This window comes from Prinia subflava, chromosome 10 (genome assembly GCF_021018805.1).
Source record: "Prinia subflava isolate CZ2003 ecotype Zambia chromosome 10, Cam_Psub_1.2, whole genome shotgun sequence".
NCBI classification, from domain to species: domain Eukaryota; kingdom Metazoa; phylum Chordata; class Aves; order Passeriformes; family Cisticolidae; genus Prinia; species Prinia subflava.
This window is the reverse complement of record NC_086256.1, coordinates 29,212,424-29,225,733: the sequence shown is the minus strand read 5'-3', so window position 1 is coordinate 29,225,733 and position 13,310 is coordinate 29,212,424. Positions and strand designations below refer to the sequence as shown.

Below are 13,310 nucleotides of genomic sequence, written 5' to 3'. Positions count from 1 at the left end.
TTCAAAGCACTTCCTACTGCTGTTAAAGTTTAGATCAATCAGATTTGTGCCCAGAACTCTGTGATAAAGAGTGCATAAATAGCAGGTTGGGGGGGTTTGTTTGGGTTTTTGTTTGTTTTCACAAAGTGGATGCTTCATTTTCCATTTGTCCACAGCAGCATATTAATATTTTCTGCTAAGAACAACTCACAAGTGGTTCACGCTGTCTCCTGAACTCACACGCTGAACAGGAGTAGTATCAGTCTACCCAGAAGCTGTGAACAATTCAAGCACTATTACACATCCCACATCTGCATTAATAAGAAGTGTGGGGTTTGAGTATGGGCATGATGACACCCATACTACCTGTGGTGTGACTGCTGAAATGGGAGCAAACCCACCTCTCAGCCTTAGTTTTCTTTCCCATATGGCCATTTGACTCCTTCTGAAGTTGAAGCCAGGTACCCAGCCTTTTCCTTGGTGGTCAGGACCCCGGAGAATCCAGAGCTATGGATAAAGTGGAGTAAACTAAACGAAACTAAACTAACAGTCTACACATGCATAATGCCTGACAGTCATTGGCTTGAACAGCTTTTGGTCTAAAATAGGAATGTGCTTGTATTCATGTGGATAAGCAAATAGTTCTGCTGTGTGACTTCCTCTTCCTTCCTTCGAGATCAGGCAATTCTGCGACAAGAGGTTTAGCAGAAATTAAAAGGAGGGATCAGCTAGAGCAGCTTCTTGTTAGAACACCTGCAGCTCATCTCTGCCTAAGTAGCCCATTTAAAATAAGGTATCAGATGGCTTATGATGAGTTGCTGCAAGATCCAAGGCAGATCTGCTTGTTGGAGCATCAGGATATTCAAAGAGGGGTTAGACTTGCTTTTATATTAGTAGGTAACCACCTCTCCCTGCAGATTTGAGCTGTACACGCTACTTCTGAAACAAATCAACTGCACGGAAGAGAAAAATAAAAACGTGCACAAGCTCCACGTATCCCATAGATCACAAAGGGTCAATGTTGCCTTTAAATGACTGTGTTCTGCTTACAAAACACCTGGTATGCAATCTAATTTCCTCACAGACAAGTCATCAGGACTGCTGTAAGATTCCTCTTCATCTTAGAAAGGCCTCTGCAGTCGTTCTTCTCCCTCACACTCATGCTTGGCATATGGTGTCAGGAATAGATGTGGTTAAAGCAAGTAATTATTGTTTCATCTTTGACAACAGGTGTTTAGGAGTTCCTGAGAGCCACGGGATGATGTCGACAGAAAAGGCATGGGCAGAGGGCACACGTGCAGCTCCGAGGGCAGTGAAGAACAGCTGCAAGGTTGGGTGGCAGCTGGTAACCTTTACAACTGCCTGCTGCCTGGACTGCTCTGCAGCTTTGGTGGCTCGTTCAGAGCAGCAGTGAGCGGCCCTGTCTTGGCTGTCAGGCTGGAAAACAGCAATATGGCAGTGGATGGAAACTTGCTGAGGTCCAGAACTCTTAGTCACAATCCTGAACACCACTCCTGGGTCCAATCAGACTTAGCAGTTTTCAAAATTATTACTATGTAAATAATTTAGTTTTGAGTTGACTGTAGAATTGAAAAAAAAAAAAAGCACGTTGGGTTGATGAGAAACTGAAATACTGCACTTTTCTCAGACACACACAAAAAATTCTGTGTCAGGCCAAACAAAATGCTTTGGTTTGTTTGCAGGGCTATTTCCCTTCTAATTTTTTATTTGTTTATTTGTAATCAGATTCAGGTAGATTTGGTTTCAGCCTATCATTTACAAGTGCAAACAAGAATAATGTCTCCAGCAGACTGGTCAGTCTTGCAAAATCACTCTGTGGCAAAGAAATGCAGAGCAAAGCAAGTCCTTGGGCAAAGACCCAGCATTGGGAGGATAGGACTTCTGATGTCTCAGGAGAAACTCTTGCTGTGAACCGTATTTCCTAACCAGAATTCACTGCTTGTAGGTCAGGATGACTCACAGCCTTCAGGGCATATCCTGCACCATTCCCATGCGCTTTCATGGGTGCAGTCACAGCAGCAATCTGTTATCGTTTATACAATTGGAATTTAGCAATCTGGAATTCCATCTAAAGCAACAAAACACGGCATCTGAGCCCTGTGGGTAAATATATTAAAATTAATGTAACTGAAATTGGCCAGAGCTCTATCCCTATGGAGGGAACACACATTGCTTTCCCTCTAACCCTTCTAGCCCCGGTGCCAACACTAAATTACATTATAAAGGGAGTGAGTGAAGCCGCTCTTGAGTAGGAGAGGCAGTTTGAAGATCATGTCCCAAGCACAGTGAGAGTCTCAGCAGGACCCTTATTTGGAGATCCACAAACACTATGCTAACACAAATGGCAGTATTTGGGGAGGACTCCTGGACGCTTTGGTCGTGAGGATTTTATTTGGTTCTCGTTAGGGACGCTCAGTAGTGCTGAGGATGAAGGGAAGGAAGGGCAGGGTTCCTGATGAAGCTGCAGCAGGGGCTGCTCTGTTGTTCTTGATAAGAAGCATGACAGCTGTGCCCACAACATCTGGTTCTCATTGAACCCTAGTGAGAGTTCCTTGCTGAGTCTCTTCCACCCCAGATGTGGTGGTTTAATTGATGGAGCCTGAGAAGGTTTTAGGTCCAGCATGGAATGCTGCCTTTCACTGTGATATGTGACTCCAGATACGGTAAGGGCTGGGCTGCTCAGAGCCATCTTTTAAAAGCATTTCTTTTCAATATTGAATGTTGAGTCTATTGCCCTCTGTTGGCTCAAGCACAGAGTAGAGCTCCTTTCTGAGGTGAAAGCTAACAAAAATCTCCTCCTGGCTGAGTGGGGAGGCTTGTGGGGTTTGGGAAATGCAGGATGAAGTCTGCTGTAGCCTTGTGCATGTGAGTGTGCACAGCTCCTATGCCCCCACAGCTCTGTTTAAGAATGTAGGCACAGCTCTGACCAAGGAGGAAGGGGCCCTGGTTTGGCCATTCAAGATTGCACATAAGAAGAAAGTTTTAAGGAGTGATCAGAAGGGATTGTGGTTTGGTGAGCGGGGATAAAGAGGATGTTGCACACTCATGAAACAGCACAAAAGGCAATGCAGAAACCCCTCAGGGAGAACTGGGCAAACAGGAGATAAGTTAGTGTTAATGTCTTTCAGCTCTGGCATGCAACTGCCAGAAATGCTTTGGTGGAAAGTCTCTCAAGGATTTATTTTCAATTCCAAAGCAAAAGAAAGATGGCAACCCACACCATCAAAGCTCCTTCTGTATACAACACTGCCAGAAAAAACATGCCTTCCCACTTCCTCTCAGCTGGATCCTTCCTACCTAGGGCATGAGACTGACCCACTGCTCAGACCACAGAGCTATTGCCCAGTTATCCTGTGTCTGACAGCCACTGGCAGCAGATTTAGGGAACAGCCCAAATCCATTAGGCAGGAAATGTGCTTTGGCTAGCTCTTAGCACTTCCATGCTGCTCCTGCACAGAGCCAGACCAGGTATTTTCCTGAACTCTTGGAAGGCCCAGGCATGAAGCCTGCCCCAGTGTGGGAAAACCAGGGCACATGCTGGTGATGTGACATGGAAGTGGCGATGTCAGGAGGGGACAGCCTTTGTGTGGCGTGTGAACATCCTGACAAAAGAGAAGCTTCACCCTGAGAAAGAAGAGAGTGCAATGGGAAACAACAGAGCTGTAGAAAGAAGTGCTGTGTGCAGACCACGGACAAGAGAGACCATTTAACCTTTTCAATCTGCATATCTTTTTGCAGAGGCAGAGATGTAAAAATCCAGACTTTCAGATCTGCAGCTCTGTGGATGTAAAAATCCAGACTTTCAGATCTGCAGCTCTGTGGATCCCTCCCTGCTGTTGGCTGGGATGGCAAACATCAGACTGGATTTCCCTGATCTGATACAGCAGCACATTTCACAGCAGTGGTGAACATCATTTCAGTTAGAACTGTTAGAATTAAACTGGAAAATATATTGTTCTGTGAGCCACAGAGCAACATGAGAGCTTCTTTTAGATGTGTGTTTTTCTGCTTCCATCTGAAAAAAGCCCCATAGCTCTTCTCACTTGCCATCTGCTGGGAAAGATCCACCCTGGACAAGAAACTGCCTGTGCTGCAGCCAGTCTGGAGCTGCTCTGGGACAGCTTGGCCAGCAGTTCCTCTATGCTGTCTGGAGAGTGTGCACGGAGGGACTGACACCTCACTGCTGCCAAAGAGCTGAACTCTGCTTAACTCTCCCTCAGTACAGTCCTCAGCACAGGTCTCTCCCTCATCTACCTGGCAGCCAGAGCACACAAACCTCTAGAAACTTAATTAACTTGCAGACTCCGTGCACATCTTTCAGTGGTAATTGCACTTGGCCAACATGTCACGAGGTTGTTAAGACGGATGGAGAAGAAACCTGATGAATGCACGGATAGGTAAGGCAAGATAAAACTAATTTCCTCAGGAAGTCGAAGCGAAACGAGCTGAAAGGAAAAAAGAAAAGTTGACTGTAGAGAACAAATATGACAAGTGACCTCGAAAGACCTCTGGCACCTTTAGCTCCTGAGAAGGAACAGTCTGGCAGAAGTGAATATGTGTGTGTGTGTGTGTGTGTGTGTGTGTGTGTGTGTGTGTGTGTGTGCACAGCAGGGAGATAAGCGGGGGTCAGGAGCTGCAAGCAGCATTTTTTGTGGATCAGTAAAAGTATGAGGAGTATAATATCCCTTGCATTTCAGATACATTTCAGTGTCTGTGACATGGCTGGCTTGATTAGCCTTCATCCTCAATCTGTCTCTGAGTTCTGTGGAGTTTCTCAACACCAGGAACTCACCAGTTAAGTTCTGTGCAAGCCTTGAAACATTAAATTTACTGCTTCTGAAACACTAAGTGATAATTATCAAGGGGCAAGAAAACTAGATTAAACTCAACTCCTGGACAGCATAAACACACAGGAAGATGGATTACAGAGAAAAACACACCTCTGTGTGTGAAATACTGCTCTTACACAGAGGAGTGGCTCAAAATTTGCAAAAACCACCTCTGGTCGGAACTGACATAGAAACCTACACGATCAAGACTGGAAATTGTTTGCTTTGCATTGGTATTTTCTAGATAAACTCTCAGACTAGAACGATTCAAAAGCCAAATGTATGCATGTTGTCCTTTGGAACCAAGAACTGATCAAGACGTGAAAGGTTTGAGATGCTTAAATGTTTCCTCCAGAGGCTGGGGATTAACAGTCTGGGCAAGTAGCAGAAGAGGGAAATAAAAAAAAAAAAAAAAAAAAAAAAAGAAAAAGTAAAATAAAAGAAGAAACTCCTAACTGACCTGACAAGGGAAACTTAAATCTTGTTTTTAAGAGGTTAGGTTGTACTAAAGCTTGAAAAATTAAATCCACAGCTGTCTCCAGAGGACTATATCTCACTGAGAAAGCTTCAAGTAAGTTTATCATGTATCCAACACCTAGACATTGGACCTCAGGGACCACTAGGATAATATTTCCTCTGGATTAGCAAGAAAGCTAGCAAGTGACATTTGTATGAGACTAACTTTTAGTTTAAGGGGTTTCCTTATAAAATGATAAATGAAGAATGAGCACACTGGGAAGGAAAGTTCTTGCAGTTTGTAAATCTAATACATCCCCACTATTTGTTTAAAAATGTACTGTTATCTCCTAAATTAGTTTTATTTACTGACATCAGTAATTTGATGTTTTTATGTCTGTCATCCTCCCAGCGAGGATCAATGCGTTCTTTATGAGCAGTATTTTTAATCTCATAATCCCCTTTATGAGAAATGCTTTTAATTTCAGAGACCACGAGCACTGGCATTGAGACAACATGAAAAAAAATTCTAGAGTGAAACTATAGGAAAGAGAAGATGGATCTGGCACAATTACAGTGTTTTCCTTCTTCTGGGATCCTTCACTACTAGCCAATAAAGCCCAGGATATGTTGGAATGCTACTAATTAACTCACCATGCTTTGCCACCACAACTGATCCATGCCCCTGGGTTCCAGGGCAATCCCAGGAAATGTATTAGGTGCTCAGCTGGGTGAGCTAAGGACAACTTTAATATGTTAACTCTGAAATCTGAAATCCAGTAGCAAATTGAGTTTTGTACAAAATAAAATTCAGGTATCTGTGCAAATGCCAATGTTGGAGTTCTGTAGCACAAAGCACTTTTAAAATAATGTATTTCACTCTTTCTGTGTCTATATAAAATACACTGGTGTGAGGAATAGGCCATGGGTCCCCACAGCAAAACGCCAGCAGTCTGTGGATGGGGTACAGTGATGTAGCATTACCCTGCTCTGCCCACAAAGAACATCAGTGCCAGTTGTGTTTGCCAGCTCCACATTAAATCCCCAGTCACACACCTATGTGCTTCTCTGTGCCTGCACGTGTAGGAGATGGAATGAAGAAAAAGCATACAGAGCAAAATTAAATGGGGAAAGTGAAATGAGGGGAATGGCTTAAACAGCTTACAGATGGTAACTAAATTAGTTGAAAGCTGAAGGATTGTTTTTTCAACACACAGCTCAACAGCACTGTAAAACTTCCATTATTGTAATCCAGAAGCTCCTGAGAACCAGTAATTTCCAGAGCTGAAATCCTGGGCTCTTGTATTTTCTTACTCATGGACCAGCCAGACCAGTCCCTGTTTTTCCCTTCCCCCAGTGCTTTCCAGACTCCTGGAAAGCACAGCTGGGAGGGTGAAGGAGTATTCTTCACCCCATGTTCCCTTCCACCTCTCAGGTCTTTTGTTGCCACCCTACACCATCACCATCCTCCTGTGACAGCCTCTTCCAGGTGCCCCAAATGCTCTCCTGCTTTTCCCTCACCAAGCAGGGCAAAGGGGAAAGTGCACTAAATCAAACCCAAGTCCAGCCTCTGCTTGGTTCCTTCCACGATGGAAATAAAACAAATTAGCATCAGGACAGGCCCTGGGAAAGGATTTACTCTACACTCACCCACATTCTCTTTCCTAAACTCCTGATATAAAGACTGGTAATAATGGGAAGCATCAACTCATAAATCCTAAGGTAAGTCATTCCATGTGTTAAGTGCTATCCCACTAAAATTTTATGCTTTATTTCAGATCTAAATTCAGCTAGCTTGAATGCCTCTCGTTGTACTTCCACTCTGCTACACTCCTTATGTGCTTTGGCTAAAATTAGGTGGAAACAAATACAAAATACTGCTATCTGTAAAAGTAGAAGTTTTTCCTGATAGGAAGAACAATGCTGGTGTTGTCCGTAACAGTTTAGAAACTTAACTAAAAGATTTTGGCTGTAAAGTGTTGTGCAAAATCTTTGCTTTTTAAAGGAAATAGCCAGTGTCTGAAGTATTTAGAATTAATATTGAAAATTTGATATTTCCCTCTTGAATCCATTTGAATTTAGTTAAATCAAATGTCACCAGAGCAACACCACTTAAGCTGAGGTACTCATTCCTTGCTCTCCCTTTGCCTTTTTTGGACAAAAACTGAAAAAAGGCAATTATTGTTGTGCAAAGGAGAAACAATTTGACGATCACATGCAGAATCCTTTTCTTTTGAAGGGGAGGAATTCCTGATTTATGATGAAATATAGACTTGTTCAAGTGTAAAAGAGACCCCTCCTTGAAAACACTTTAGCTAGTGCTTAACTTTATTACTGTGGCAAAATTAAGCATGTGCTTGAGTGGTTGCAGAGTCAGAACCATAAAATGTCACAGCCTTTATAGCTATGAGTCTGCTTTCTGCCTGCTGCATCTAATAAACATTAAGAGGTGAGATTCTGTCCCCACTGGGGTCAGTGATAAACTCTCACTGATTTCAGCAGAACCAGGATTTTGCATGAGAAATCCCCCTCATTGTCATTAGGAGTCACGAGATGACACAAACAGAGAGAGGCCATCTGTTCCTTCTTGTATGGACACTTCTATATTTAATCTTTTCAGGCTGTTTGCCAGAAAATGAGGAGAAATGGAAAATGGAAATCCTAGTGCAGCACAAATACTGAACGCCCACATCCAGAACATACCGGCAGGTAGGTGGGACACTTTGGGATGTGCTTTAGTGGTGGATTTGGCAGTGTTGGGTTTATTCTTGGGCTCAATCTTAAAAGTCTGTCCAACCTACATGAGTCTAAGATTCTACAGCAATATACAATGTGCTGTTCTCTGTTTCTCCCAGGAAAATCCCCTCTTAAAGGCTTGGTCTTGAGTCAGGCACTGAAGTCCGTGTAGATGGTTACTTTACCACAACCCCAGCTCCTGAAGGAGCTACAAGGCCATCAAAGAAGATCAATCCCATGGAAGGCAGCAATTCTGACTTCCATAGGCCAAAGGAGAGAACAGCACACTCTGCTCTACAGTGAACTCTATGGAGAGATCTGCTTCTTTTCACATCCTTGGATGTTTCCTTTTAACATCTGAAACAATAGAAAACTACAAGTGATTTTCTTCCCTAGTTTGAATGAGTTGCAAATTGATGCATTTAGTTAGCTCAGCATTTGATTAAATATATTATAAAATACAGATCAATCTTATTTTCATTTTTATGAAGTCTCATGTTCAAGAATAACAAAAGCATCCAGGATTTGCCAGCACAATCAAGTGTCACACTGAAAATGCCCTTCTCTTGCACAGATGTCCTTGTCACTGCTGATCAAAAAGGCATTCCAGAATCACCTTGATCTGTGCCCCAAGATTAATTCCATCCAGAAGAGTTAAGCCAGACTTTCCTTCTGCGTATCAGATTTTGCTTTGCCTCGTCTCACTTCCTCCTCCCAGTATAAACTTTTAAGCCCAGGGTTTATTACCTCCATTCCTCAATCCCTTACTGTGTGACAGCACATCAGAACAACATCATCTCCATCCCCCACTGAGCTGCACAGTCTAATCACCTAGCATGTTTCCCTGCAAGTCATCCTTTCAGAGTGCTCCACTATTTTAGCCAATAAAGAGTCTTAAGAGTTTTATGCACAGTTCATTTTATGAAGTTTAGGCAAATGCCCCGTATTCATGATTTTTCCTGACAAAACCACTGAATTCTTTTTTTCCTGAGAGCAAGATGCAATCTTCGATGGATAGATTACAAATTTCAGGGTTGCTTTGGTTTCTCAACTCCACAAGACAGAAGAGATTGGTCTATTACATTTTAACAATTCCATTTGCTGCAGAAAACCAGTGTTGGTTATTTTGGTTGAATTTTTTTTCATGGTGATGTAAAAGAAAGCAGTTCCAATGCATTTTCAACATGCAATTTTGTCATACACCAAAGGCTCATTGAAGGCAATGGAAACACCTTTTTTGACTTAAAAATCACTGCTAGTATCAGTAATTTTTAGTCCTAAGAGAACAAAGAGGAAGAAATAAGTTTACAATGAGGCAATGTGCTGTTGCTCCAATGTCACCTGAGTGTATTCTGTCCATCTAGTTAATAAAATCTGCCTGCAGCTTGAGTAAAAATATAAATTTGGGTGTTTTTTCCATAAAAACGTTGTTAATTACTCCATCTGTGCTTATTCTACCATATATATACATATACACATACACACGTGTACCATACGAGGACTCTGCAGCTGTCTTTCCTCTTTTTACCCACCTGCTTCAGTCCTCTTGCCCAACCTCTTCTCATGCAACTTTCTCCCCCATTCTCTTCCTATTCTGATTTTCTCTGCAGCTCCCACGCTCTTTCACACCCTCCTTTATATTCCCTCACTACAAAAAAATCTCTTCTTCAAGGTGACTCCAGAACAGTATTTCTTACAACTGTTCTGCTAAAAAACCCAAACCACCCCCAAATCACCCAAACAAAAGAACAAAGTAGAAACACAAAAGTCTTGTACATTCCAGCTTCTATTTGCAACTTGATCACCCTTCTGCTCAAATGCCACCCTCTCTTTCCTCCTCCTCATATATACTTCTACCATGCAGCTGAGGGGATCTCCAGTCCCATCCCATAAACCTCATCACACTAAGGAAAGGGATGTAAGGAATTGTGCAAAACAACATCAGAAGGTTGAGGCAAAACCTCAGGCATCATGTGCTCTACAATTTAATTTTAGAAGACTCTACCATGCAATACGTGGGTTTTGGTGTTTATGCCATGTGGTTTTCTAAACCCAGCATCAGCTGGTTGTCACTGACCAACAGAATTGTCTGATCCTGGCAGTGCTGGTGGCTCCATACCTACAAAGCCGAGATATTTCACTTGGACTCTTTCAGGCTCTGCTCTCCCTTCAGGTCCTGACAAAGAGCCAATTTTAGCCCAAACGTCATGGCACACTTAACTGGAATAAATGTTCCTTTACTCATATTTTTCTTCAGTTCTCACATTCTATTGTATCATTCTCATCTTATAATCTTTAGCCTATTTTCCATAGGTGTCTAAAACTACTCTATTCACAGGCATATGTGACCAGATAATCAAGATAAATTCGTAGTGAAGTAAATGGAGACTGTCAGGTACTGAGTGCTCAGTAAATATCAGACTATTTATACGGCTTCAGAGTTTAATGTTTGGCTTATGCTTATCAGGAGAGCTGCTGAAATCACTGGAGAATTATCATTCTGATTAGGTAGCAGTATTTTTTTCTTTATGATGATATTACTGTGATAAAAATAGAATAAGCCTAGTAACAAAGGTGTTATGTTCTAACAATGTTTTGTAAATTCACTGCACTAAGGTAGCACCTCATATTTCACAGGGTACTTTCTTTTTCCATTTTCTGTTAAAACAAAGGCAGGCACTGTGTGAATTCCACAAAATATTTTATTCTTCTCAGTTACAGATCATGAAAGCATAAAAATTCTTAGTCTTTAATGGAATCAGTAGACATTAAGTATTTATGCTTACTATTTTTTTGCCACAATGAAAAACAAAAGCTTTGTTGTCTACTATTTATTTCTGCATTACCCCTATGAGTCTGGGTTGAGAGAATTTTCAGTTGTACTTTACAGGGCAGTAAAGAGTACTCCAGAGACCTACAGCCCTCTAAGATCCTTTCTGAGACCTCTTGGATATGATGCTGTTTGCTCGTTCTTTAGAGCAGCTTGGAGACAAGATAAAGGGACAGAGGATTCAGGTGCTGGCTGAATGTGTTAACTTTTCCAACACGATTTTGGATTTGCAGCCACTTTGCCTGAGTCTGGAGCTACAGCAGTGTCATCCCCGTGCTCTCTGTGTGACAGTGGCTGACCCAAAAGAGGGATTATGTTTCAAAACAGCAAGGCTGCCTTAAGACTGGGCTTAGCCAAGAGCTGAGGACCAGTGGCCAGCTCAGGTGGCATAATGGGGCAGGACACAAAAACAGCCCCTCTTCAATCCTCCTCTAAATACTGCACACAGGGTCTGGAGCATCTCCTGATGAGGAGAGACTGTGGGAGCTGGGACAATTTATTTTGGAGAAGAAAGGGGTTCTCATCAATCCATAGAAATATCTCAAAGGCAGGTGCCAGGAGGATGGTGCCAGATGGTTTTCGGTGGTGTCCAGTGACAGGATGAGGTGCAACAGCCACGAACTGGAACACAAGAAGCTCCACCTCAACATGAGGCAGTTCTTTGCACTGAGTGTGATGGAGGAGGCTGTCCAGGAAGGTTATGGATTCTCCCTCTCTGGAGGCATTCCAACCCCACCTGGATGCACCCCTGTGTCACCTGCTGTGGGTGACCGTGCCTCGGCAGAGAGGTTGGCCAGGATGATCTCCAGAGCTCCCTCCCAACCCCAGCCATGCTGGGATTCTGGGAACGAGAAGTGCCCTCACTCCTGCTGCTCGCAGTGTCCTCAAGCACCTCTCACCAAAAACAACTTGCTGATTAATTGAAAAACCATTTCATAATTTGTCAGGAGGCGGCAGTGATGCATATCAATTTCAAAATAATAAGCATTAAATAAATATAGAAGACTAAGCAAAGGGTACCAACCCACCTGCCTTTACTGTAGTGAGGTCAGGTCACTTTTCACTCTCAGCCAAGTCTCTATCAGCTTGAACCGCAGCTGATCACATTGGCGCCCAGAAACGCAGCGTCTCAATTGCAGAAACTTGACTTTTGCGTACATAATTAGGGGGGAAAACCCCGCAGCTTCTTTTCCTGATCCCTCCCAAGCGAACGAGGGTGGACGGTCTGTTACCGCCCGTGAGGGGCAGCGCCTCCCCCGCGCCTGCAGGGGGCGCTAACGGGGAGGGGAAGGCGGGGGCGAGGGCGGCGCGCGTGCGCGGGGGAGCGGCGGCGCGTGCTCAGAGCGCGCGCGCGTGCGCGGGGCGGGGCTCGCGCTCTCCCTGGTAACGAGCACCGCGCGCGCGGGGCCGCGCCCTGCCCGGGCCGCCGCCCCCCCATCCCCTCACAGCCCCTCACAGCCCCTCACCGCCCATCACAGCCCGTCACAGCCCGTCACCGCCACCATGCAGAGCGAGGACGCCCGGTACCTCAAGAGGTAACCGGGGAGGAAGGGCATGAGGCGCGGTGGTTTATGCTGGGGATGAGCCGGGGGAGGGGAGGGTCGGGGCGGATGAGGCGCGGCAGCTTGTCCCGAGGGATGGAGTGTGTTAGGTTATGGGGTGGGAGGCACAGGTGTTGCGGGTTGATTGCAGAGGGGTGGATGGGCGGGAGGAATCTAGGGGAGCTGAGGGTGTGGTGGGTTGTGGTGTCGCTGGTTGTATTGAGGACTGGCTTGGGAATGGATGGGAGATTATAGTTGGGGAGGTGACAATGAATAGTGTGTTTGAGAGGGGTGATGATGAGGTGGGTGGAGGTATTGCGAGTGAGGAGTGGCTGGTTTGGAAGTTGACTGGAGGATGTGGTGTGGTGGGTAAGATGGGTGAGGGGTTTGGGAATGGGGGATAGGAGATAGGTTTGTTTAGGCCGTTCCCCCTCAGCCTGCCCCAGTCTCTTGGTTTGGATGAGGACTGGAAGGGTTAGAGATGAGTGAAGATTACAAAGTCAGGATAGCAGAGAGATGGGGTGGGTGCTGCTGGGGTGAAGGTGGTGGTTTGGAGGGGTGCTCTAGTCTGAGGATGGCTGTGGTGGCATTCTGTGGTGTGTTTGGGATGAGGCACTGAAATGACAGCAGGCTGAGAGGAGAATAGGTGCTATTAGGAGAGGAGTGCAGAGGATCATTGTGTATTAGGTGCTGGGATGGGGCAGGTAGCTGCTTTGGGGATCAGGGATGGGATAAAGGACAGCAAGGCCAGGTTCAGGGCGAAGCTGGGAGTCTGATACAGAGAATTTAAGAATCTGCAAGGCAGATTGGGCAGGACAAGTGAGGTGAATGGAGGAGGTAACTGTGGTGTATAAAGTGTATGATCTGAGTTTGAGTTGCAGACGTGATAAATGAATGGTGCCTTTTATCTGTCTGTTT

General features: G+C 44.4%; 2 protein-coding genes across 6 annotated transcripts in view; one reads left to right on the top strand and one right to left on the bottom strand.

Moving 5' to 3' along the window:
• Window positions 1-12,095, bottom strand: part of NTMT2 (N-terminal Xaa-Pro-Lys N-methyltransferase 2) — a 29,943-nt gene extending 17,848 nt beyond the window's left edge. For all 3 annotated transcript variants that reach the window (XM_063406655.1, XM_063406656.1, XM_063406658.1), the window contains exon 1: window positions 11,880-12,095. The gene's annotated coding sequence lies outside the window, so the exon portion shown is untranslated. The remainder of the gene's footprint in view (window positions 1-11,879) is intronic.
• A 134-nt stretch (window positions 12,096-12,229) lies between these two features.
• KIFAP3 (kinesin associated protein 3) overlaps window positions 12,230-13,310 on the top strand; it is a 67,606-nt gene continuing 66,525 nt past the window's right edge. For all 3 annotated transcript variants that reach the window (XM_063406637.1, XM_063406636.1, XM_063406638.1), the window contains exon 1: window positions 12,230-12,386. In XM_063406637.1, the coding sequence (XP_063262707.1) occupies window positions 12,355-12,386 (32 nt within the window). In that variant the 5' untranslated portion in view covers window positions 12,230-12,354. The remainder of the gene's footprint in view (window positions 12,387-13,310) is intronic.